Here is a 22,328-nt window from a genome sequence, read left to right as displayed (position 1 = left end):
AATTGAGCATCTCAATTGATTTATTTTAAATTTAAATTTATTGACATGATTAAATCAGGGACTGTAACGGTTATAATTAAAAAAGCAAACAATTACAAAATAAAAGTTATTTCTTAATTTTTACGTAAAAAAAAATTGATTTTTAATACTTAAAATTAAATTTAATAATAAAAAAAGGTAAATTGTAATTAAATTAACTATACATAGTTAATACAGGACCCATCAAAGATGTTGATCAATCAATATTGGCTACTGGCTACCCACAAAGTAATGCTTGTTATGAGTCATACATATCTTTTAAAAATATAAACAAGTTAATTCAAAATAATTTTTTTTTTTAACTTTGAGTGCTAAAAAAAGAAAGAAAGTTTTCAAAAAATGTGTAACATACATAAAAAGTGGATTTGTAGCTGTTTGAAAAGTCCCTATATCTTCGTTTAAACCATTGGTATGAAGAAAATACTAAAAATAACATTATATATTTTCCCTCTCGGCTTGCTTACTTCTCGTATGGTAATCATCCGCATAATTTTAATCGTAATGAATTTTTGAAGTTGCTGTGTGTAGCGCCTATTAAAAAAAATGTATTTTGTGCAGACTAGCAGCTCTTTCGCGTTATGGAGTTTTTTTTTGGAAATAATTTTTTTCCGAAGGTATTAGCAAAAACATTTTCCCGCCAGAAAAGTGTGACCATAGCAGCAATTCTCTCTGACAATAAACCGATACTTCTGTCGATAGGTCACAGGGTTGTCATGTTTCATATTGTGCGATTAGCAAAACAACAAAAAAAAAATTAAAACATAAACATAAACAAACACAAGCATAGGGAGCGAGCGAAACGAATCGAAACCATGGGTTTTCCGCGCATCCTCAGCAAGAATAACAAGATCTATACGAAGCTGGGTGAGTTCTGTCTGTCGGGGGACAGCTTCTGGATTGTTTGCCACACGTGCCAGGAGGAGTTGCAGACGCAGGACCAGTTCTGGAAGCACATACAGGATGAACACAACTTCCTGCACGGGGTGGCCAAGGTTGGCTGGTTGTTGCGTTCTTTTTCTTGCTGAAGTCCTATAATCCGTGTCCCGTTGCAGCAGGATCACAGTCGGACCTCAAGCTACTGCCTCACGGACGTGGAGGCTGCCGCGGCGGCGGCCACGCCTGGCGGGAGCTCCCAGCAAGGTGCAACGGCAGTGAGCGTTCCATTGGCCCTCTACCACTGCTCCACCAAGTACTCCGAGGAGGAGCAGCGCGAGGTTGAACTGCACGAGCAGCAGGTCCAAGTGCAGCAGCAGCAGCAGGTGCAGCAGCAACAGCAGGCTCATCAGCAGCACCAGGCCCACCAGCAACAGCAGGCCCACCAGCAGCTCCAGCAGCAACGCGATATGGCCAAGGAGCTGGCCGAGCTGCATGCCAACGCGGTGGCCGCCGCAGCAGCTGCCGCAGGTGGCGTTTCCACCGCCGAGGGAAGCACCCGCAGCAACAGTGGCATCGATATAAAGATAGAGCCCACCAGCCTCACACTAACACCCGAAATGCAGGCTGCTGCAGCAGCTGCCGGCACAATTTACCACTTGCCCCAGCTAGTTCCGGCACCGGTTCCGCCTCCGCCGCCCACGCCGGGGTTCGTGAGTGTCAGCGCCAGCACCAGCACGTCCAACACGGTCAGCACAACACCGCCCAACGTGCTGCAGCAGCAACAGCAACAACAACAGCAACAGCAACTCAACATGGCCGTGGTTCCAACGACGGCAATGGCCGCCGCCATGCTAACCGCCAATCAGGAGCAGCTGCCCAAGGATTCCAACAGCACGACGGCAAGCGCCGGGAGCGCAGTGTCCTCGGATGACGGAGAGCGCTGGTACGTCTGCGACTACGAGACATGCGGGCTGAAATTCAAGTACAAGTCCAGAATGGAGCTGCATCGGGTGGTGCACAGCAAGGAGCGGCGGTTCAACTGCGAACTGTGCAGTGCCTCCTTTAAACAGTCGTGCAATCTGTCCACTCACCGCAAGAAGAAGCATGCGCTGAGGGGCATTAAAAATGAAATACTGCCGCAGCGCTTCTAGATGGAAGATTGCACTACCGCAGCCTTAAGATCCCTCGTTTGCCTCCCATCACTTGTTCAGCTCACTGCAATGCAAGTCAGTCGCTAGGACTCGTTTCTAGACTGCAACTCCCACTTCCGGACCGGCAGCTTCAACCTACTTTTTTTTTAAATTAGTTTACAAATCCACGTTTGCCTGCCACATGTTCTTACCTTTAAAAGCCTTTAAAAAAGTATACAAATGTAAGTTTCCCAAATCACAAATCGGTCGGCTCGACGTCAATATACATTGTCGAGATTTAAATTTCCAAAGCAATTTGTTACCGTTTGTGACACAAAGATACATGTCCTGAGAAAATCTAGATTTAAAAGGTTTTGTAAGGCACTCTTTAAAAACCCTGATTGTAAATGAAAAACTTTCCTGTTGCAACAATATGGTGGCCGGCAAGCGTTCTTATATATACATATATATATAAATATATAAATAATTGTATCTAATGTAGGCTTAGTTTCCCATGTAAATGTAATGTTAATGTTTGAGTGGGGTTATGTTAACCTCCCATTAACTTTTGCGCTCTAGATGTATGTAAATGCAATTTTTATATACAGATGTGTCCCTGATAATTTCAGAGACGGTTGGGCTGAATCCTAACCAAAAAATCTGATGCTGTCCCACTTTTTATTTGAAATGTTTTGAAGTAAATTTGCTGAGTCTTTGGGTGCGATTTTTCAAAGAACTTTTATTGGTTTTCAAATGTTTATTTAAAGTTAAATACGTTTTTGGGGCCACCAAGACTTATTTTTGGTTGGATTCAGCTTTACGAGATTGCAGGGAGACACAATTGTTCAGTTAGTTTAGTACGACACAAATGATAAATAACTTTTAGATTAAACAATTAATTACCAGCCACAGTAAAACCGCAACACCAAGCGAAAATGAAAATACATAAAAAAACACTGTTATAAAATCAAAAGATTATTGTCTTTTGGTTGAAAAGATCATTTCCTTAAGCTGGTTTGTGGTTTTCTCCATGAAATAATACGGGTTTTGTCTTGCCATTTTCCTGCTAAAAACTTCAATACCATTAGCAGATGAAAAGAAATTATAATTTGTGTGAAAATTTTTAAAAATCTTTATAGTTTTTGTTTCCTTTCTATGTTCAAAGAAATTCTTCGGTGCTAGATGTTCACATTTTGGGTGAACATTGCATTATTATATATCCTTGCAAAGGGTATTGTAAATCAGATCAGTGTATGAAAATCGACCTATATTTTTTATTAAATACAGTCATGTCCGCCTTTTTATATACAGTATGCAAGCTAAGTTTAAAGGCGTTAAAACAAGAAAGGGAGCTGGTTCGGCAAGAATATTCGTATAATCAAAGAAAAACAAAAAATCTAAGACTATATCATTCATTCAAGATTTGTAACAAGATTTTGTCCAATTGTTGGTCTGATATTTGTCAGCTAATAAGGTAAACTGTATGGAACAACCGTATTTCTAAGAGACAAAAAAGGTTGGCCTGTTTTTCCATTACTTTTTCCTTTTTTTCTGTTGTAGCTATATTTAACGGTTGTTGGATATTAATAAAAATAAATTCGAATATCTTAAATCGTAAAAAATTCAACATAATCTCAAGTTATATGCATTTATTTCTATTAACAACGATGATGCTAATGTAACTATGTTTAATGGAATTCGCCCTTAATTCTTGAAAAAAAATTCTTAACCGTATTTTCTTACAAATAACGATGCTATCTTTGTTTATTGGTATTAAAGATAACAAGAAAGGAAGCTAGCTTCGGCAAGTCGAAGCTTATATACCCTTACAGTCATCAAACATGTCGAACAAAATACATAAAGGCTAAACAACATCAAAGATTTGACGATTTTTCTGTTAATTTTCTTTATTTTCGATTATTGTTCATATGACAGCTATAAGATATAGTCGTCCGATTTTGATGAAATTTAATTTGAATCTCAAGAGTCATTAGAAAACTCTATATTCCAAAAATCCTAATTGTTTGATGAGAAATAACGACGTTATCATATTATTTCCGTTATTTCTACATAGATTTTTTGATCTTTTTTCTCGATTCAAGGGTATTTAAAAAACTCGATGTTTTGAAAATCATGCTCGTGGGATTAAAAGCATCGACGTTATAATTTTTTTCCATTACTTACATATATTATGTGAAAATCCCTCCTGTTGGTCCGGATGTTGTCCTTTTTGCTTCTTACTCGTGATCCTTTCTCACAACGAGTCTCCTGCTGGCGGGCCTTACAGTACTTTTAGTCCACCGATGATTGGTCGACTTCGGCTTTTAGTGGTTTTTGTGTACGAGGAGATCCTCCGATCCCTTCCTTGTGATCCAACGGAGTTGCGCAGGATTGTTCTATATTGTACAGATCGAACTTAATCAAATGCCTTCCAGTTGGGTCCCTGTTCGGTTCCAGGATGATTAAAAAGACTTATTTTTTGCTTCAGAAAAAACGTGGTTCTTTATCAAAGATCAAAAATGGACTGAATATGTTACGCAGTGGGTTGTGGGCCGTGGGGATCGTCAACGCCGCTGCTGCTGACGGCAGAGCTGAAATCGATCCAAATGAGAGTCCACTGTTGCTGCGCACTTACCTCTGCAGACTTGCAGAGTAATTTGATCGAAAATGTTTAAATTTATTCTGAACGTCTTTGACTTTGTTACTGAATGAAGTACTTTGAATATTGAAATGGGTTTATTACTCAGAGAAAGTACCCTAAACATTGCAGTGACTAACTAATACACTTTTTAGGGTCGAACCTGTAACTACCTGTTAAAATACGAATGTAATTTAAATACAGATAAAGTTCGTTGGCAGCAAAGCCATTAAGCTGAAAACTTTTTATTTCGACCAGAAGTATGTTTCATTGTATAAAAACACTTGCTAAATATCAGCGATACTGATATAAAATTGCATTAACACGCGAATAACACAGAAGCTGTGCCATGACGTGTATACTTCAGCAGAAAAGTTTGATTTTAAGAAGCCAAACGAAAAATTGCTTAGTCTATAAAAATAGTTTGTTTAAGATACAGGAAAAACAATTGATCGTGTTTTTTGGCCGAATACTTTAATTGTCTTAGACTCTTACTAAAAATTTTGTAAGCCGAAAAATACGTAAATTTGGACAGACATACAATTTACAGAATACAAAAAGTCGCATAAATGAATAAAGATGGTGGGACTCGGATGGAATTTAACGCCTTAGGAAGAATTAGCATTGCGTGCAGACGCGGCCTGTAAAGATACATGGATTTATTTATGTTACATGAATTAATTCCAGAATTTGTAAGTATTCAGCAAAGTCGTAAAGCGCTTACCATCTGGCGGTAACGATTCTTCTCCTTTTCCGAGAGTTTTTGCCAGGCTAGGGTGCCCTCTTGAATCAGTTTGCGGGTCTTTAGACTGAGGGGCTTCCTCCTGAGATTACGCAAAAAGTTCAGATAACTTTTGTCGGTTATCGGATCCACCTTTCTGCGTTTGGCAACTCCTGCGGCACACCTTTCCCTCAGCTTCTTTGCCTTCGAGGGACTCTTTGTTGGCAAGAAACAAGTAATTCTTTTGGGCTTTCGAAGGGCCGCCTTTCGTCGGGGCGTGGCAAAGCGCTTTATCGGCCGCGATTTCGCGGGCCTGGTGCGACACTTTAGTAACTTTATGCCGCTAACTTTGAACATAGGAGAGCTGCCCATTACACGTATTTTCGAATTCTTGGCGGCCTCGGAAACCATGGCCGTTATAGCCTCGACGGTACTACCCATATTGTAATAGGGGTCCTTTTCTTTCTCGCTCATCTTTTCCCAGCAACCAGCGGCCTTCCTGGCGAACTGCATATAACTAAGGTCGCCGCAGTGCTTAAAGAAGTCGCGCAAATAATTCAAAAATCCATTGTCTTTCCACAATTCTTTACTTATGCTTCGACCTTTTGTATTAGTGGAGGGCACGGGCTCACTCATGTCGATTAACGAAGGCTAAAAAGAAGACTAAAGAAGCCAAAAATTATGGATTGCCTTTAAAAAAGTGTACAAAAATTAGCCAAGAATTGGTAAAAACTTGCTTTGGAAACAAGATGAATTTGTAAACGTACAATTTTGCACTATTTTTCCTATTTATTTTGCTTTCCACTGAACAAATTTTTATTTTACGAACTACGAACTGTTCACGATGGAACCTTCACAACAACTGAAGTATTGGAAAGAAACTTCTATAAAGTAAGGCTGATGGGTCTTACACAGATTCCTAGATATGGAAATTTTTTTTTTGAAAACAAGCACAGTCGATCCCCAACAGATAGCGAGCGCCCACTTAAAAACATCGAAATATGAATGAACTTTGCAGAACAAATTTTGAAATTAAGATTTCTTTCTGTCTCTTAATTTGCCAAAAATGATCTGCAAATTAAGTAAATATTTCAGGAGTACCTGCCAGGGTTAGAGGGCGGTCAGTGTCGACACCAATAAGCACAACGTGACCTAGACATTAAAAAAATACATTTGCAAATAGCTATTCATAGGTAAAAGTAATCCAGAATTTACCAATTTCGTGGGTGGTGTTCACGTTGATCTTGGCGACATCGGGTGCCCTCCAAAGCCACATTGTTGTATAGAATTTTCCAATCCTTCGCTAAGTTCCTTTGTTCGCAATCAACACTTTCTTGGAGTTTTAAGGCTTCATTTTAAAAGACCTCAGCATAAGTTCAGCTCGTTTCTTCTAAGCTTGGGCGTCAATCTTTGAATCTATTTTTTGACCTTTCGATTTCTGCGAGCATTTTAAAATAACAACTGTCTAAAAATGCAGCTTGGAGCACTTAGAATAGACTGCCATGTGCGCAAGTGTTTTTATACCCTTGCAGAGCAAAAGGGTATTATAATTTCAGTCAGAAGTTTGCAACGCACTGAAGGAGACACCTCAGACCCCATAAAGTATATATATTCTTGATCAGCATCACGATCAGAATCCAAATCCGTCTGTCCGTCTGTCCGTCTGTCTGTCTGTCCGTCTGTCCGTCTGTCCGTCTGTCCGTCTGTCTGTCTGTCCGTCTGTCCTCCTGTCGATTTCTATGTAAACTAGTCTCTCAGTTTTAAAGCTATCGTGCTGAAACTTTCCCAAAAGTTGTGTAGTTGTTGCACGCAGTATATAAGTCGGAACGGGCCGGATCGGCCGACTATATCGGATAGCTCCTATACGAGAGAATGAAATAAAAAATTCTCACGCAGTTGTTTTTGATCAGATCGACTTGAATTCTTCAAGATGGCGTTTTCTAACTGTTATTAAATTTCGGATTAAATTTGAACAAAATCGGATAACTCTATCATATAGCTGCTATAGGAGAGATCGAAAAATATATATAGAATTAATGGAAATAAATTGATAGCATCGTTGTTTTCTATCCCACGAGCTTGATTTTTTGAACATCAAGTTTTTTAACAACCCTTATATTGAGAAAAAAGTTTCATAAAAATCGGACAACTATATCTTATAGCTGCCATAGGAAAGATCGAAAAAACTATATAGATTTGATTATAAATAAAATGATAACATCGTTGTTTTTCATCAGACAAGTATGATTTTTGGAATATAGAGTTTTCTTACGACTCTTGAATTACGAATTAAATTTGATCAAAATCGGACAACTATATCATATAGCTCCCATATGATCTATAGTCGAAAATATGGAAAATGAATAGAAAAATCGTCTTAGCTTCGATGTTGTTTAACCTTTATGCATTTTGTTCGACATATTTGATGACTGCAAGGGTATATAAGCTTCGGCTTGCCGAAGTTAGCTTCCTTTCTTGTTTAATAAAAAATTTGATCCTTTAAATTGCCGATTTTTAACAAGGAAAAAGGCGAGCATTTTATTGAAAACAGATCATTACTATCTTCATTTTCCTTGGTTAGATACAGTCCGCGTTTTGTCTTCTTGTTCCGCCCAAGGCTCCTTTAGTTTTTTATACCCTTTAAAGCAGCCCTGAGTCAACTGTGAGAGCTTTCAAGACAGTCATCGCATATCCGGATATTATTGCCATCATCACCCAACACCCGTCTAGCCTTTACATTTTTTTAAATTTACATATTTAAAATTCAAGCCCTGAAATCAAGATGCCGTTTGGATGAAGCTCGTTACTTACTTCGACGAAAGCACCTAAATTATAGATTGCTCTGCGAAGCGCAGAAACGCGAACGTTGATGATCTGAGATGCAATCCGGAGTCAAGGGAGCCCTACACCGGCAGCCATTTTTGAATACAAGCCACTTGCACTTCAGCAATGAGCAATACATACATATTTCTAAACGCTAGCCGGGTATGCGATGACTGCTGTAAATGACATGAAAAATTGGAGGGGCTAAATCAGGTACCGGGCTAAACAGGAAAAAAAGAGTCCCCTATTTTGGCGGTCTTTTCTACGCCCTACAATTTTAAGGGATTGCTTCAAAAAGCAAGGTTAACAAGCCTACTTTTACACATTTTAAACTACCCAATTTCCTAAACTGTTTTTTTTTATATCCAAATCCCAAGTAACATTAAGACCGATTGTTATAATACAGAAACCGTGCGCTGCCGTTATTACTTCAGCAAAAAAGTTTCCGATTTAAGAAAGCCAAAAAATAATTGTACTGTTTTTTTTGGCCGAACATTTTAATAGTCTTATACTTTTTATATAAATTTGAAATACCGACGAATATTAAATTTGGACAAATACACAATTTACAGATTTAAAAAATCGCATAAAATAATAAATATCGCGGGACTCGGTTGGAATTTAACGCCTTAGGAAGAACTAACATTGCTTGCAGATGCGCCGCCCTTGTTAGCCTGCAAAGATACACGATAGATTTTGTTATGTTATTGAATAAAACAGATCGGAATTTGTAAGGCGCTTACCATGTGGCGAAAACGATCCTTTTCCTCTACCGAGAGTTCTCGCCAGGCTAGAGCGCCTTGTTGAACCATCTCCTGGGGCGTTAGACCGATCTTGCCCTTCCTGAAGGCACGCAAAAAGTTCAGATACCCGTTGGTGGTTATCGGACCCGTCTTGCGTTTGGCATCTCCATTCGCACACGCCTCCTTCTCCTTCTCCTCCTCCTCCTCCTTCTGCTTTTCCTTTCTCTCCTCCTTTTTCTTCGGGGGACCAGCGGCCCGCCTTTTGGGCTTACCCAGGGCCGCCTTTCGTCGGGGCGTGGCACAGGCCTTCATCGGCCTTGCGCGCGATTTCGGCGGCCTGGTGCAACACTTTAACACGCGGCTAACCTTGTCCACAGGACAGTCAACAGTCAGTATAGATATTTTTGAATGTTCGGCAGCCCCAGAAGCCATGGCCATTATCGCCATGGCGGTTCTACCGAAGTCGCTATAAGAGTCCTTTTCTGCCTTGCTCAACTTTTCCCAGTTACTAGCGGCCTCCCTGGCGAACTGCATAAAACTCATGTCGCCGCATTGCTTAACGAAGTCGCGCAAGTAATTTAAAAATCCGTTGTTTTCCCACAACCTTGTACTAGTGCTTCGGCCTTTTTCAACATCTACTACCTTAGCGGAGAGCTCAGACTCACTCATATTGGCTAACGAAGGCGTTCGCCAAAATAATTTTTATAGATTGCCTTTCAAAAAATTTACAAAAATAATTAAATATATTATATTCAGGTTTTTTTAATCTTGGTTTAAAAACGCGAAGCTTGGCAAGTTCAGTTTGTAATTTAACAGAAAAAATTTTTATTTTACGAACTGCTGAAAAAACTTTTGTAAAGTAAGGATGATGGGTCTTACACCGATTGCTAGATTCGAAAATTTTGTTTTTAAAAACAAGCACGTATGGCGGTAACTATAAACGTTAGGGTCGACAAAACTGTAGGAGCCGACAAAAAAATCGAAAAATTTACTTGTGATGTCCAATTTTTGCTTACCACTGAAAAATTTAAATATCTTTGGTGTTAACACAGTGAGAGCTTCACTAATAATGAAATAAGGAACAACTTCTCGCAAACTTATATTTAGTTAGGATGATAAGAATTACACCGATTGCTACGATTTGAATATGTTATATTTTTAACGCAACTGCCTGGCATTGAGATCGCTGAAACCATAAGAGCTAATAATTGATATAAAAGTTATTTCGACAATTGGTCAAGCCCTAAAAGGTTTTTTTTTAAACCGACTATGTCCCCCAAAAATAGTGTTATCCACAAAGATTATCAAAATTGTGTGTTTATACCCTTGCAGAGCAAAAGGGTATTACAATTTCAGTCAGAAGTTTGCAACGCAGTGAAGGAGACACCTCAGACGCCATATAGTATATATATTCTTGATCAGCATCACGAGTAGAATCAGAATACGTCTGTACGTCTGTCCGTCTGTCCGTCTGTCCGTCTGTTCGTTTCCGCGCAAACTAGTCTCTCAGTTTTAAAGCTGTCTTGCTGAAACTTTCCCAAAAGGTGTGTAGTTATTGCACGCAGTATATATGTAAGTCGGAACGGGCCGGATCGGCCGACTATATCGGATTGCTCCCACACGAGAGAATGAAATAAAAAATTCTCACGCCGTTGTTTTTGATCAGATCGACTTGATTTCTTCCAGATGGCGTTTTCTAACTAATTTCGGATTGAATTTTATCAAAATCGGATTACTCTATTATATAGCTGCCATAGGAAAGATCGTAAAATCTATATAGAAATAACGGAAATAAAATGATAACATCGTTGTTTTTCATCAGACAAGCATGATTTTTGGAATATAGAGTTTTCTAACGACTCTTGAATACCGAATTTAATTTCATCAAAATCGGACGACTATATCATATAGCCGTCATTTGAACAATAGTCGAAAATATAGAACATTTATAGAAAAATCGTCATAGCTTCGATGCTGTTTAGCCTTTATGTATTTAGTTCGGCATATTTGATGACTGCCAGGGTATATAAGCTTCGACTTGCCGAAGCTAGCTTCCTTTCTGGTTCTTTCTAATATTCTTCAAAAGTTGAGCAAAAACATTTAAGTAAACTCACTATAATAGAACAATACTTATTTTGCCGCAAAAAAAAATCGAATATAGGCCTTATTTTGGCCTTTAAAACCTAGACAGCGAACTCCTCTTTATTCAGCGAATGTTCGGGCTCGACTATGCTTGTAATTAAAAGCAACATTTTCGAATCTAGCAATCTGTGTAGAACACATCAGCCTTGCTTTATAGAAGTTTCTTTCGAATACTTCAGTTTTTGTGAAAGTTCCATCGTGAACAGTTCGTAGTTCGTAAAATAAAAATTTGTTCAGTGGAAAGCAAAATAAATAGGAAAAATAGTGAAAAATTGTACGTTTACAAATTCATCTTGTTTCCAAAGCAAGCATTTACATAATTTTTGGCTTTCTTTAGTCTTCTTTAGCCTTCGTTAATCAACATGAGTGAGCCCGTGCCCTCCACTAATACAAAAGGTCGAAGCATAAGTAAAGAATTGTGGAAAGACAATGGATTTTTGAATTATTTGCGCGACTTCTTTAAGCACTGCGGCGACCTTAGTTATATGCAGTTCGCCAGGAAGGCCGCTGGTTGCTGGGAAAAGATGAGCGAGAAAGAAAAGGACCCCTATTACAATATGGGTAGTACCGTCGAGGCTATAACGGCCATGGTTTCCGAGGCCGCCAAGAATTCGAAAATACGTGTAATGGGCAGCTCTCCTATGTTCAAAGTTAGCGGCATAAAGTTACTAAAGTGTCGCACCAGGCCCGCGAAATCGCGGCCGATAAAGCGCTTTGCCACGCCCCGACGAAAGGCGGCCCTTCGAAAGCCCAAAAGAATTACTTGTTTCTTACCAACAAAGAGTCCCTCGAGGGCAAAGAAGCTGAGGGAAAGGTGTGCCACAGGAGTTGCCAAACGCAGAAAGGTGGATCCGATAACCGACAAAAGTTATCTGAACTTTTTGCGTAATCTCAGGAGGAAGCCCCTCAGTCTAAAGACCCGGAAACTGATTCAAGAGGGCACCCTAGCCTGGCAAAAACTCTCGGAAAAGGAGAAAAATCGTTACCGCCAGATGGTAAGCGCTTTACGACTTTGCTGAATACTTACAAATTCTGAAATTAATTCATGTAACATAAATAAATCCATGTATCTTTACAGGCCGCGTCTGCACGCAATGCTAATTCTTCCTAAGGCGTTAAATTCCATCCGAGTCCCACCATCTTTATTCATTTATGCGACTTTTTGTATTCTGTAAATTGTATGTCTGTCCAAATTTACGTATTTTTCGGCTTACAAAATTTTTAGTAAGAGTCTAAGACAATTAAAGTATTCGGCCAAAAAACACGATCAATTGTTTTTCCTGTATCTTAAACAAACTATTTTTATAGACTATTTTTTATTTTTATAGCAATTTTTCGTTTGGCTTCTCAAAATCAAACTTTTCTGCTGAAGTATACACGTCATGGCACAGCTTCTGTGTTATTCGCGTGTTAATGCAATTTTATATCAGTATCGGTGATATTGGGAATTTTTAGCAAGTGTTTTTATACCCTTGCAGAGCAAAAGGGTATTATAATTTCAGTCAGAAGTTTGCAACGCAGTGAAGGAGACACCTCAGACCCCATAAAGTATATATATTCTCTATGCACCACGTTTTCGTTTTGCTTGGTACAAGACACTTAGTGCAAAAACTGAACTGAACTACGGACTCCTGACCATTTGGCTGAAATCTTGCACTGGCTGAAATCCCTTACGATTTTCTTTGTGTTGGCCCTCCTCTTAATTTTCAACCGCATTAAAAATATCGTTAATAGATTGCGTTACGCGATACTTGAACTGCCACTTAAGCAAAGTTCAGTGGGAGTGTTAACATTTTTCCAAGTCTTATATTTAGAAAGCACTTTTAATAGATACAGAAAAAAAACCAATACAAATGTAAGCTTCCAAGAGGGCGGGGAATCCCGGCAAGGCTCCTCCTCTTCTCCCGCAACATCAATCCACGTCAGCTGCCAGCTTAAAGGGACTGGGATCCCACCAGGGATCAGGCCACCGAGCTGCAGAGGCCGCAGTTGCTGACCGGACACATCCGCATCTCGACGTCCTCGCCGACCCGCACCACGGCGGCCATTCCGCTCTCGGAGTGCGGCGAGATGTGGCAGTGGAACATCCAGTAGCCGGGGCTGTTGGAGAAGAAGCGCAGGATCGTGTAGCCGAAGGCGGGCACCTGCACGGAGTCCTTCAGCGGAGCACCCTTGGCGCGCCTCGGCAGCGGCGTCTTGCGGTCGATCTGCTCGATCTGGGCGATCCTCTCCTCGCCCAGGACACCCATCCCGACCACGCGGAACGTGTAGCCGTGCAGGTGGACCGGGTGCGGGGTCTGCGAGAGGCTGGAGACGACGAACTCCACCTGCTGGTTGGCCGGCACCTGGATGACGTTGGAGCACTGGCAGTGCCGCTGGCGGCAGTTGAAGCCCAGCGCCGCCTGCTGCGTCCGGTTGCAGAAGAACTGGCCAACGCCGAGGTTGCGCGTCTGCAGCAGCGACATGCGCGGCATGCTGAAGCTGATGTCGTCCATCTGGAAGCGGAATCCCTCGCCCTGGCGCACCTCGAACGCGTTCATGCTCGTGTAGAAGGTGGTGGTCGGCGGCACCTCCGGCTCCGCTCGCTGGGCACTCAAGCTGGCCAGCGAGATGCTCCCCGCCGCCGCTGCCACCACTGGCGGCGTCTCCCAACTCGTTGAGCGTCTTGCCGGGCGCATCGTAGGCGTAGCTCAGGGTGTGCGGATCGAGCGCCTGCGGGTCGGCGTCCCGGTAGTGGAGCACCGCCTCCTGGTGCAGCTGGTTGCGGGCGCAGAAGCTGAAGCCCTTCACGCGCAGCCAGTAGTTGGCCACCTCCTGGTTGGCGTGCAGCACAAAGTCGAACCGCTCCGCGCCGTGCAGCATGATCCGCTGCACCTCCACCGGCTCGATGTCGTTCCCGTCGCTGGCGATCACCACCAGGTCGTGCTTGTCGATGCTCAGGCTCACCGGGCAGTTCGATACGCCTGCAACGACACAGAAACCTCTCTTGGCTGATAACTCGGATAATGGATTACAGTACAGTACGGTCTACACTCAAAAAAGTTACTGATAGTCCAGTTAGCTATTAGATTGCTTTCTTATTTAAAGAAGGAGTTTCTGAAGCTGGGAAAAGCATTGGCACAATCGCATTCATTTTTCAAAAGTTTTACGAGTATGTAAAATTTTTAACAAACATACATATGTACCTTACCCATATTTTACGTACGAGTATGTAAAATGTTTAATAAACATACATACCCTACCCATATTTTACGTACGTGTGTACGTCAGTTAGGAAGCTCTACTTGACTCACCATTGAAGATCACCCGGAAGCGGTAGCGGCCACCCCTGACCACCGGGAAGTGGGCGTAGAGGGTGGGGCGGGCGGCCTTGACGCCCTTCTTGAGGTTGCGGCCCCGGCCGTTGATGAGGATGTTCTCGGCGACGCTCTCGACGAAGTTGTGCACCCAGTCCTGGATCATGATCACGTGCTCGGAGAGGTCGAAGTCGTAGAGGTGGGCGTGCGGATTGAGCCGGGGGGGCATGCGCACCACCAGGGGGCCGGCGAGTCCGAAGGCGCGCTGGTGCTCCGTGTGGCTGTGCCACCAGTTGGTGCCACCGTGGTCCACCTCGAAGCGGTAGCGGAAGGCCTGGCCGGCCTCGATCGGATATTGGGTGACGTGCGGCACGCCGTCCATGAAGGGCGTCAGTCGCTGGTGCATCCCGTGCCAGTGGATGGTCGTCGTCTCGTGCATGCTGTTGATCACGTCGGCCACCACGGTGTCCCCGTGGCACACCTCGATGCTCATCCCCGGCAGCTGGCCGTTCACCACCATCACCTCGCTCTCCAGTCCGTCGGCGTACTTGCAGTCGTCGTTCGCCGCCAGCTGCTCCGCCAGCCGGACGCCGTCGATGTACTCCCGCCCGTTCAGCTTGAAGCGGAACTTCGACTGCAACGGAATGCTGAAGGTATAGTGCTTCCCGCGGAAACATGGCTTTGATGGGTAGACAAATGGGTGGGAGAGGCAGTGGGAGGGGGAGTGGGAGGGGGAGAAGTAATTCGGAGTGGTAGGAAAACCTCGAACTGGACCTAGCCCTCCTACCTCCGATCTCCAACCATGTTCAAAATTTCAGAATCCATGCTAACCTGATCACGAATAATTTGGCCGAAATCGGCGAAATGACTGATTTATTTGTTTTTCGCCATTATCAATAAATATTTCATATTCAAATTCATATTTAAGTGACTTTTTAAAAGAAGAAAAGACTTTTTGTTTTTGATTGTTGCTTACGTTCCACCTACATTGTTCTTCTACATTACGTGTTACATTCTACATTGACTGTGTTCTACATTGATTACGATTCTAAGATTACAAACCGACTACGCTGCAGTCTGTCTTGGAATAAAAGAGGACACCTCAACAACCCGCAGTCCAAAGTAAACTAGTCTCATGTACTCGTATTCCTAGGGCCAAGTTATTAGAATCGAATCTTTCTTTGGCAAACGTTTTGCTTTCGGTGTTTGCGGCTCACCTGGAGGTACCGCTTGCAGGTCTCCGCCATCGTGTCGTCGTAGTGGACCACCATGTAGTAGTAGCAGGTCATCGGCTGCTTATCGGCGCAGTCGCGCTTGCAAGGATGCCTCATGTTGTCCTTTTCCCCCACCCGCCACTGCGAGGACTCGCCTGCGCCCGAGGACAGCTGGGGATACATCTGCATGATCCGCTCATACTTGCTCACGATCCGCTTGCCACTGGCATCTACGAGTATCAGTATTATAGACAATTGGGCGGTTAATGTGTTGCCGAGTATATTTTAAATACATAAACAAAAAATCGAACTTTAAACAGGTTCGATTTGGAAAAGCCAACTCAACGGAAGTAAACATTTTCCCGTGAATCCGTTGGAGCTTTTTGAGTATCCAATCGGTTAGAGAGACACTTTTTTCAACTTTGTTTTTCTAACTCCAAACGTGTTTGTTTCAATACATGTTTTGTAACTGTCCCGATATTCCGGCAGATAGTCCTTATAGCTCTAATGCAATTCACAAAAGCACCTTGGATGCCATTGATTTGCACACTTATGAGGCACAAAGTGAAGACTAGTGTCTGCACCAAATTGAGTTTCATGCTCGCATCCAATCGATTCACAATACAGAAGCACTGTCGTTAGAGTAAAACCACTTCGGGTAGAAGACGCCTTTGTGGCTCTGGCTGAGGGCCAAATGGTACTGTCAATGGGCTTCCGCCATCGGTTACCTTTTTGTAAGCAAAACGGCCGGGAAAGTCGGCTGAAAATTGCCCGGAATCGGTTGCTTGTCTGCCGTGTCGAACAACTCGTTGCAGTTAATTGAAGATTGTGCGGCTGACAAGCCGCTCCAAGAACAGAAGATGCCGATTACTGACGCAAATACACGAATAATTTCCCCGAGCAGCCGCTACTGTTGGTGGAAATGATTCAGAGCCGAATATAAGTGCCACTGGCCTAGTTTTAGGACTCATCCAAAAATGTAAACAAACAACCAGAGCTCCTGTGATTTGTTTTCATTTAAAGTGAAGCTTGTTAATTTTAAACATATTTCTTATAACTAATCCAAGTATCAACACTTAAAGGTAGTACACACACAAATACTTCCTCTTTTGGCCCGTTCGAGAGAGGGCTTTCGTCGATGGAAATGGCATATATTTATTTTTCAATTCTGATTGAAATCGGAGAACATTTTTTTTTGGAGTGTCCGCATTAACGCAGAAAAGTGTGCTACCTCGGTTTTTCCCCAGCGCTCTCATGAAAGCCACATTGTTGTATAGAATTTTCTAATCCTTCGCTAAGTTCCTTAGTTCGCAATCAACACTTTCTTGGCGTTTCAAGGCTTCATTTTAAGAAACCGCAGCATAAGTTCAGCTCGTTTCTTCTAAGCTTGGGCGTCAATCTTTTACAAAATACATAAAGGCTAAACAACATCGAAACTATAACGATTTTTATATTTATTTTCCAAATTTTCGACTATTGTTCATATGACAGCTATATGATATAGTTGTCCGATGTTGATGAAATTTAATTCGTAATTTAAGAGTCTGACGAAAAACAACGATGTTATAATTTTATTTCCGTTATTTCTATATAGATTTTTAGATCTTTCCTATGGCAGCTACATATATGACAACGTTGTCGGTTTTTAACGAAATTTTTCCGTCTGTCTCTCTAGTCTCTCAGTTTTAAAGCTATCTTGCTGAAAGTTTTCCAAAAGTTGTGTAAATAAATAAACAAAATAATTTTAGGTTTAAAAGCAACATGAATTTATATTGATTTCACTCATTTTATAAATGTTTTTAAGGCTACACTTCAAATTCAAACTTATTTATTCAAAATACAATTTTTTGTATATATACCACCAATTTTTATAATTAATTCTTTCGTTAAATGTTTTTTTAAAGTTACTTTCCAAATTCCAACTTATTTGTTAAGTATTTTTAATCTACTCTTAGTGAAAATTACAAATGAAAATTCAACATATTTTAACTGCGATATAATTCTAATAACTTCTTTGGGTGATTAAATTTTAAATAATACAGTTAATGTGTCCAGATCTAAGATCGTCACAGCCTCTGAAAAGATAAAAAGGCAAACCGGTTAAGAATAACTTACTCGAATTTATTGAATTAAGCCCAATCAACTAAGATTTAATAATTTAGATACCTGACTTGAGATCAACCCATTATCTCCTTTAATTCCTTAATCCGCTTCAAAATGCACGGGTTGATGAACTGCGTTACGTTGCAGGGGTTCCCCTGATTCACTGCCTCCTCATCTTCCCATCTGACTATTTCACTACAGGTAGCCCACTCTTTCGTATTATTATCAAACATTACGTGAAATGGCCCGAACTTCGCAGCCACGTCCATAAAAACATACAAAACCCGTGTGCGGAGATCCAGGGTGGAATTTGTATGAGCTTTCCAGAAGCGATGGTAGGAGAACTCCTCCATGTTGCGCAGCAAATGCTCCAAATCAGATCGCAACGTGGGTGACAAGTGGGGAAAAAGACTCTGCAGCAGAGGACCTCGCAAATAACTACGTCTCCCGTCAATCTTGACCAACGCCTCCTGATAGCAGGCACCCTCTAGGTGTCCTTCAATGCGGTTCCTGATTATTTGCGGAACGGTAAGCGATTTAAAAAAGCTGAATCGCTGCAGCTCAAGAAATATAACACTGCTCTGTAGTGCTTGATTACAAACCCGAGAGGGGGCTTGATCACAAACTCCAAGAGAAGCACTGTTGACTTCCTTTTCAATTACCTTGCGAGTGTTAATATTTGTGGAGTCCAGGAGCATGTGTAGCTGGGTGGACTCCAAGAGTGTGTTGCCGGTAGCAAATTCCTGCGAGGGAGTGATGTTGGGCGCTAATGGCTGAGGTGAAGTGTTGTCGGATGGATCGACATGTTTAGCGCCTTCAGACTCTATACGCACCATTGCATTCAACGGCAGGTCTGAAAACCCATGCCTCACCTGCGGCACCTGTTCGTCTTCCAGTTTTATTCGTTTGATTGGCACTGCCTCGCTGGTTGATTCGCTTTTTCGTTTCGTTTCTGACGTACATGGGAAATCATCGGTATCCACTTCTTGGGTGGCTGCAGCCACGTCCTCGTCCGCGTTATCATTGTTTCCTAACAAGCTTTCTTCTAGCAGCAAATTACCCATCTTATCAGGCATCTGTTCTTTTAATTTCGAAATGCAAAAGCAGAGCAAGCTCGTTTCCTCTTTTTGGCTGCCATCCAAGTCTATTATTTGCTCCTCCGAATCAATTTTTTCCCATTGGCAATCATCGGTGTAGCAAACGCAACGTTCGTTGCTAAGGAATTTAATGGGTTCCTGCTTAATTGTAACCACGTTTAAGGACATTGGCTCTTTTGGTGATTGGCACACATCTGCGATTCCCGCGGCCATTGGTAGATCGCTTGGAATTTCTGTCGATTGGTAAGCTTGGTTTCCAGTTGCCACGTTGACGAAAGTCGACTCAGTAGGCTGAGTAGGTGTGCCACTAGATTCCTCTGAGAGTTTAGAAATTATTATTTTAGTTATTGGCAATGATTTGGGTTAACTTACGATTGAAGGCATCTTCGCTCGAGAAGATGGGTTGTATATTCTGATTTTGGCTGCCATCCAAGTCAATTGTTCGCTCCTTCAAATTTTATGATGGGATCAAATTTTGTTTGGTTAATCGTATTGATTGCTCTTTAAAAAGTGGTTTCTTACCTTTGCTTTCTCTATGAGTATTTGCTTCTCTAATATCGGAACATGCAAAGCGGTTGATTCCACAGGAAAATCCAAATTTTTATTTGTTAGGTTTTTCTCTAAAAATGTGGAAGATCGGTCTTTGTTTCCTGTATCACATTTCGATGAGCTTCTTGAACAGTTCGGAGAACATTCTGATAAACTGGACGTCTGAGGCAGAGTTTTTAAAACAGACGTAGCTTTGCCTTCCTTTGAACATTTCAGGAACTCATGCTGTTCCAAAGCACTTTCAAGCTCTTCGGCTGCTGGTGGCCTAAAATGAACTATGCTGCCTATTTCAACTGCATTTGAACGTGAAGTTGCTGGGGTTGCAACTTGTGCTATCAGATGATCATGCATGAATGAACCTCCTTTTTGAGTTAAGAGGTATTCCAAAAATTCGTTTTCAAGAATTGCCCTCTCTTGCGGGCTTTTGCAATCAGAGCATAAATATGCATATAAGTTATCGGGAATATATTGCACTAAATCAATCTTTGTCTTTCTAATAAAATAAGGAAGAACAATCAGCATTATAAACTTAGATAAAATAACATTAATTACTTACGAAGCTAATTCCAATTTCCGTGCTTCATAAGACTCGTTCGGACATTGCCTTCCTTTCTTTTGTTCATCTGGTGCTTGACCTTTTGATTCAGGCTGAGATATTCTTATGGACTGCGACTGTTTCTGATCTTCCGAATCAGAAATAAGCACCGCCCACTCTTGTAGTTTTTGGGCCATCTCAGAGGGCGCAGCAGCAAAGTTAAATTTGAAACGATTTCTAATATCCTTTTTAACGTAAAATGAGTGGAAAAACCTGTGAAGCAGGCGAACACATCTGACGTTATCTTTACGAATCTCGGCTAGCTGCTCTGCAGTGTTAGTCTTTCCAAAAGAGTCGTTGACAAGCTGATCCATCAACTCATCGCTGTTAACATAAAGCTTAAAAGTTCGGAACGACACGGGAAATTGGTAATGATTATTTGATAAGCGAATTAAGGTATCGTCGTAGTATTGATTCCCAGATCTTGAGGTATTCGTCGTATTACTGAACACAATAAACAATTACAATTAAAAAAATTTTATTAAGAAAAAACAAGCGAACGTTTTTGTTTACCTTTCCTGCGGTGGAACTTCTTTATTAGTGTTCGCAATTTCATTGCCCGAGTTGGGATTCTCTTGGCAAGCCGCTTCCTTTGAACATTGCTCATTCAATTTCGGTGGAAAGCTTAGCAATTTTTCCCGCAACTTGGCGGGGCATGCTTTAAGACGAGGAACAAACTTTTCCCGCATTTCTGGTCTAGAATAGAAACCTTTGTAATACTCTTGGATACATGACTCCTCAGATTTTCCATGGTATTCAACGCATTGAAGCATTTGGTGAACGATATCCTTAAGATTGCTAACATGACTCCTAAACATTTTTATAGAAACGGGTGGCCTACATCTTCCAAGTCGGAATATATATTTTTACAAAAGTTATTCACAGTTTATTAAAAGAATATCTTTTACAGCTACTTACATCAAATCGTTTCTTAGTGGTTCTTTAGCGTTTTTCGATACTTCTAAAACTTGGTTGGCTGTCTCGTTGTGGGGTTCTGTTAAATCTATTACTATGTTTGGATCTGGATGTTGACACAGCTTGAGGGGAATATTTCTAATAAAAAAATATGTGTTAGGTTTTTAAAATGATTTCCGGGTACTTATTTATACTTACTTTGAATCTTGTAAAGACTCGATTTTATGGGAAATTAACTCATGATTCCGCACAGTTTTGGCTGCTATGTCATCATAAGCTCTGCCAAATTCCAGTAACTTGGCCAAAGGAGTAGATGGAACTTCTTTGAAATAGTTGGTCTTTTCACGAAATCGTGGGAATATGTAGTAGCGGTTATAAAAGTTTCTTAAGGTACTACGACAATACCCATAATTGCCCAACAGCATTAGACCATGCTGTCTGTTCTTGATGATCTTGAGGAACACCACTTTTTTGTTAAGGTTGCCCTCAAAAGTTCGAAAGGACACCGGAAATACAAAGGTGCCAAGCCTACACAAATCGAAATGTTGTAAATGCCATTAGTTTGAATTGAAAGGCACTTACGTGTTTACTTTAACTATCTGATCTTCAGATCCTAGTTTTAGGTTTCCTGGCAACTTATTCGCTTCGCTTGTAGCATTGACCTCTTGTTTTGATATTGGCTGGTTGATCTCTTTCTGTTTACCCGCATTCATGATCAGTTCAGGATCAGGTACCGTGAGCAACTTTTCTCGTATATGATGAGGACAAGGAGCCACTTCGAACTTATACTTTTCTCGAATACTTGGATCTCTGTAAAAAGCTTCATAATACCAATGTGCCCACTCGTCGTCGGTTTTGTGGTTTCCATCGGCGGATCGTAGAGCCGTTGCGATTTTCGACAGGTTTGCTATTAGCCTTTTAAATGTCTTAAAGGTCACAGGAAAAATCTGATCACTGGATTTTGAATTGTTGAGCGACCGCTCGCGGAGTGCCTTTAATGCAGACATCAAAACTAACTCAGCAAAACGACAACAAACGCCAGAAAACCCGCCTAATTAGGAATAACATAGGTGTGACCGTACATGAAATAATTAAATATACCATAAGGCAATGCGAAATATTTATTAATAAGTGTTTTTACGGGATCCTAAAAACAGTATTTTACTTTTCTGCTTAAGTACAAATTGGATAGCTTCTGTATTATTTATGTGTTTATCCAACTTTATATTCGTGACAGCAGGCCCGGAGAAACAGTTTTGAGTGGGGTGATGACCTCACAAATTTTCACATACATATATATTATCATGAATTTACATTAGATTTAGTTTTCGAAAATACTTGTACATAAGCCGCCACTTCAAAATTAAATAAAAAAGTGTTGCACAACACGACTGTTGGTCAGGGCTGGCAACTGCCTACCGACCAATTGTTGACGAGTTCGATACAG

At 41.3% G+C, this 22,328-nt stretch overlaps 6 protein-coding genes across 8 annotated transcripts; 2 read left to right on the top strand and 4 right to left on the bottom strand.

The window, feature by feature from the left end:
• Nucleotides 1-736: 736 nt before the first annotated feature.
• Nucleotides 737-3,528, top strand: LOC108091115 (AT-rich binding protein). 2 transcript variants are annotated; one of them, XM_017190140.2, is made up of 2 exons: nucleotides 737-1,031; nucleotides 1,095-3,528. In XM_017190140.2, the coding sequence occupies exons 1-2, from the start codon at nucleotides 852-854 to the stop codon at nucleotides 2,064-2,066; spliced, it is 1,152 nt and encodes a 383-aa protein (XP_017045629.1). In that variant the 5' UTR covers nucleotides 737-851; the 3' UTR covers nucleotides 2,067-3,528. The 2 variants fall into 2 exon arrangements, with proteins under 2 accessions (XP_017045629.1, XP_017045628.1); XM_017190139.2 differs by having other exon boundaries at nucleotides 1,092-3,526.
• A 1,610-nt stretch (nucleotides 3,529-5,138) lies between these two features.
• Nucleotides 5,139-6,259, bottom strand: LOC108091038. Of its 2 annotated transcripts, none has more exons than XM_017189989.2 (3): nucleotides 6,172-6,259; nucleotides 5,408-6,067; nucleotides 5,139-5,324 (listed from the first exon to the last, which is right to left on the bottom strand). In XM_017189989.2, exons 2-3 carry the CDS (start codon nucleotides 6,038-6,040, stop codon nucleotides 5,292-5,294), a joined length of 666 nt encoding a protein of 221 aa, XP_017045478.1. In that variant the 5' UTR covers nucleotides 6,041-6,067; nucleotides 6,172-6,259; the 3' UTR covers nucleotides 5,139-5,291. The 2 variants fall into 2 exon arrangements, with proteins under 2 accessions (XP_017045478.1, XP_017045479.1); XM_017189990.2 differs by having other exon boundaries at nucleotides 6,142-6,252.
• A 2,441-nt stretch (nucleotides 6,260-8,700) lies between these two features.
• On the bottom strand, nucleotides 8,701-10,061 carry LOC108091036. Its single transcript, XM_017189986.1, has 3 exons — nucleotides 9,987-10,061; nucleotides 8,971-9,683; nucleotides 8,701-8,901 (listed from the first exon to the last, which is right to left on the bottom strand). Exons 2-3 carry the CDS (start codon nucleotides 9,637-9,639, stop codon nucleotides 8,857-8,859), a joined length of 714 nt encoding a protein of 237 aa, XP_017045475.1. The 5' UTR covers nucleotides 9,640-9,683; nucleotides 9,987-10,061; the 3' UTR covers nucleotides 8,701-8,856.
• A 1,212-nt stretch (nucleotides 10,062-11,273) lies between these two features.
• Nucleotides 11,274-12,376, top strand: LOC108091039. Its single transcript, XM_017189991.2, has 3 exons — nucleotides 11,274-11,386; nucleotides 11,450-12,107; nucleotides 12,191-12,376. The coding sequence occupies exons 2-3, from the start codon at nucleotides 11,475-11,477 to the stop codon at nucleotides 12,221-12,223; spliced, it is 666 nt and encodes a 221-aa protein (XP_017045480.1). The 5' UTR covers nucleotides 11,274-11,386; nucleotides 11,450-11,474; the 3' UTR covers nucleotides 12,224-12,376.
• A 471-nt stretch (nucleotides 12,377-12,847) lies between these two features.
• Nucleotides 12,848-16,309, bottom strand: LOC108091037 (laccase). The gene is given in 5 exon segments (XM_017189988.2): nucleotides 12,848-13,742; nucleotides 13,744-14,075; nucleotides 14,406-15,042; nucleotides 15,626-15,852; nucleotides 16,149-16,309. Coding segments are annotated over 5 exon segments (1,938 nt in total). The 5' UTR covers nucleotides 16,222-16,309; the 3' UTR covers nucleotides 12,848-13,073.
• Nucleotides 16,310-17,433: 1,124 nt separating this feature from the next.
• Nucleotides 17,434-21,929, bottom strand: LOC108091122 (protein telomere ends associated-like). Its single transcript, XM_017190149.2, has 9 exons — nucleotides 21,464-21,929; nucleotides 21,080-21,409; nucleotides 20,885-21,019; nucleotides 20,480-20,809; nucleotides 19,928-20,410; nucleotides 19,345-19,864; nucleotides 19,195-19,270; nucleotides 17,789-19,139; nucleotides 17,434-17,697 (listed from the first exon to the last, which is right to left on the bottom strand). The coding sequence occupies exons 1-8, from the start codon at nucleotides 21,886-21,888 to the stop codon at nucleotides 17,800-17,802; spliced, it is 3,639 nt and encodes a 1,212-aa protein (XP_017045638.1). The 5' UTR covers nucleotides 21,889-21,929; the 3' UTR covers nucleotides 17,434-17,697; nucleotides 17,789-17,799.
• Nucleotides 21,930-22,328: the final 399 nt, after the last annotated feature.

This window comes from Drosophila ficusphila, unplaced genomic scaffold (assembly GCF_018152265.1).
Source record: "Drosophila ficusphila isolate 14025-0441.05 unplaced genomic scaffold, ASM1815226v1 contig_198, whole genome shotgun sequence".
NCBI lineage: Eukaryota > Metazoa > Arthropoda > Insecta > Diptera > Drosophilidae > Drosophila > Drosophila ficusphila.
Note: the sequence above shows the minus strand (reverse complement) of the source record. Positions and strands in the feature narration are given on the sequence as shown.

Bases quoted from the DNA above. Each gene is read 5' to 3' on its own strand.
- LOC108091115 (XM_017190139.2), top strand. From the start codon at position 852: ATGGGTTTTCCGCGCATCCTCAGCAAGAATAACAAGATCTATACGAAG. The intron at 1,032-1,091 runs GTTGGCTGGTTG...GTCCCGTTGCAG, and splicing joins TCCTGCACGGGGTGGCCAAG to CAGGATCACAGTCGGACCTC.
- LOC108091038 (XM_017189989.2), bottom strand. From the start codon at position 6,040: ATGAGTGAGCCCGTGCCCTCCACTAATACAAAAGGTCGAAGCATAAGT. The intron at 5,325-5,407 runs GTAAGCGCTTTA...GTATCTTTACAG, and splicing joins AGAATCGTTACCGCCAGATG to GCCGCGTCTGCACGCAATGC.
- LOC108091036 (XM_017189986.1), bottom strand. From the start codon at position 9,639: ATGAGTGAGTCTGAGCTCTCCGCTAAGGTAGTAGATGTTGAAAAAGGC. The intron at 8,902-8,970 runs GTAAGCGCCTTA...GTATCTTTGCAG, and splicing joins AGGATCGTTTTCGCCACATG to GCTAACAAGGGCGGCGCATC.
- LOC108091039 (XM_017189991.2), top strand. From the start codon at position 11,475: ATGAGTGAGCCCGTGCCCTCCACTAATACAAAAGGTCGAAGCATAAGT. The intron at 12,108-12,190 runs GTAAGCGCTTTA...GTATCTTTACAG, and splicing joins AAAATCGTTACCGCCAGATG to GCCGCGTCTGCACGCAATGC.
- LOC108091122 (XM_017190149.2), bottom strand. From the start codon at position 21,888: ATGTCTGCATTAAAGGCACTCCGCGAGCGGTCGCTCAACAATTCAAAA. The intron at 19,865-19,927 runs GTAAGTAATTAA...TTATTTTATTAG, and splicing joins CGGAAATTGGAATTAGCTTC to AAAGACAAAGATTGATTTAG. The intron at 19,271-19,344 runs GTAAGAAACCAC...TAAAATTTGAAG, and splicing joins TACTCATAGAGAAAGCAAAG to GAGCGAACAATTGACTTGGA.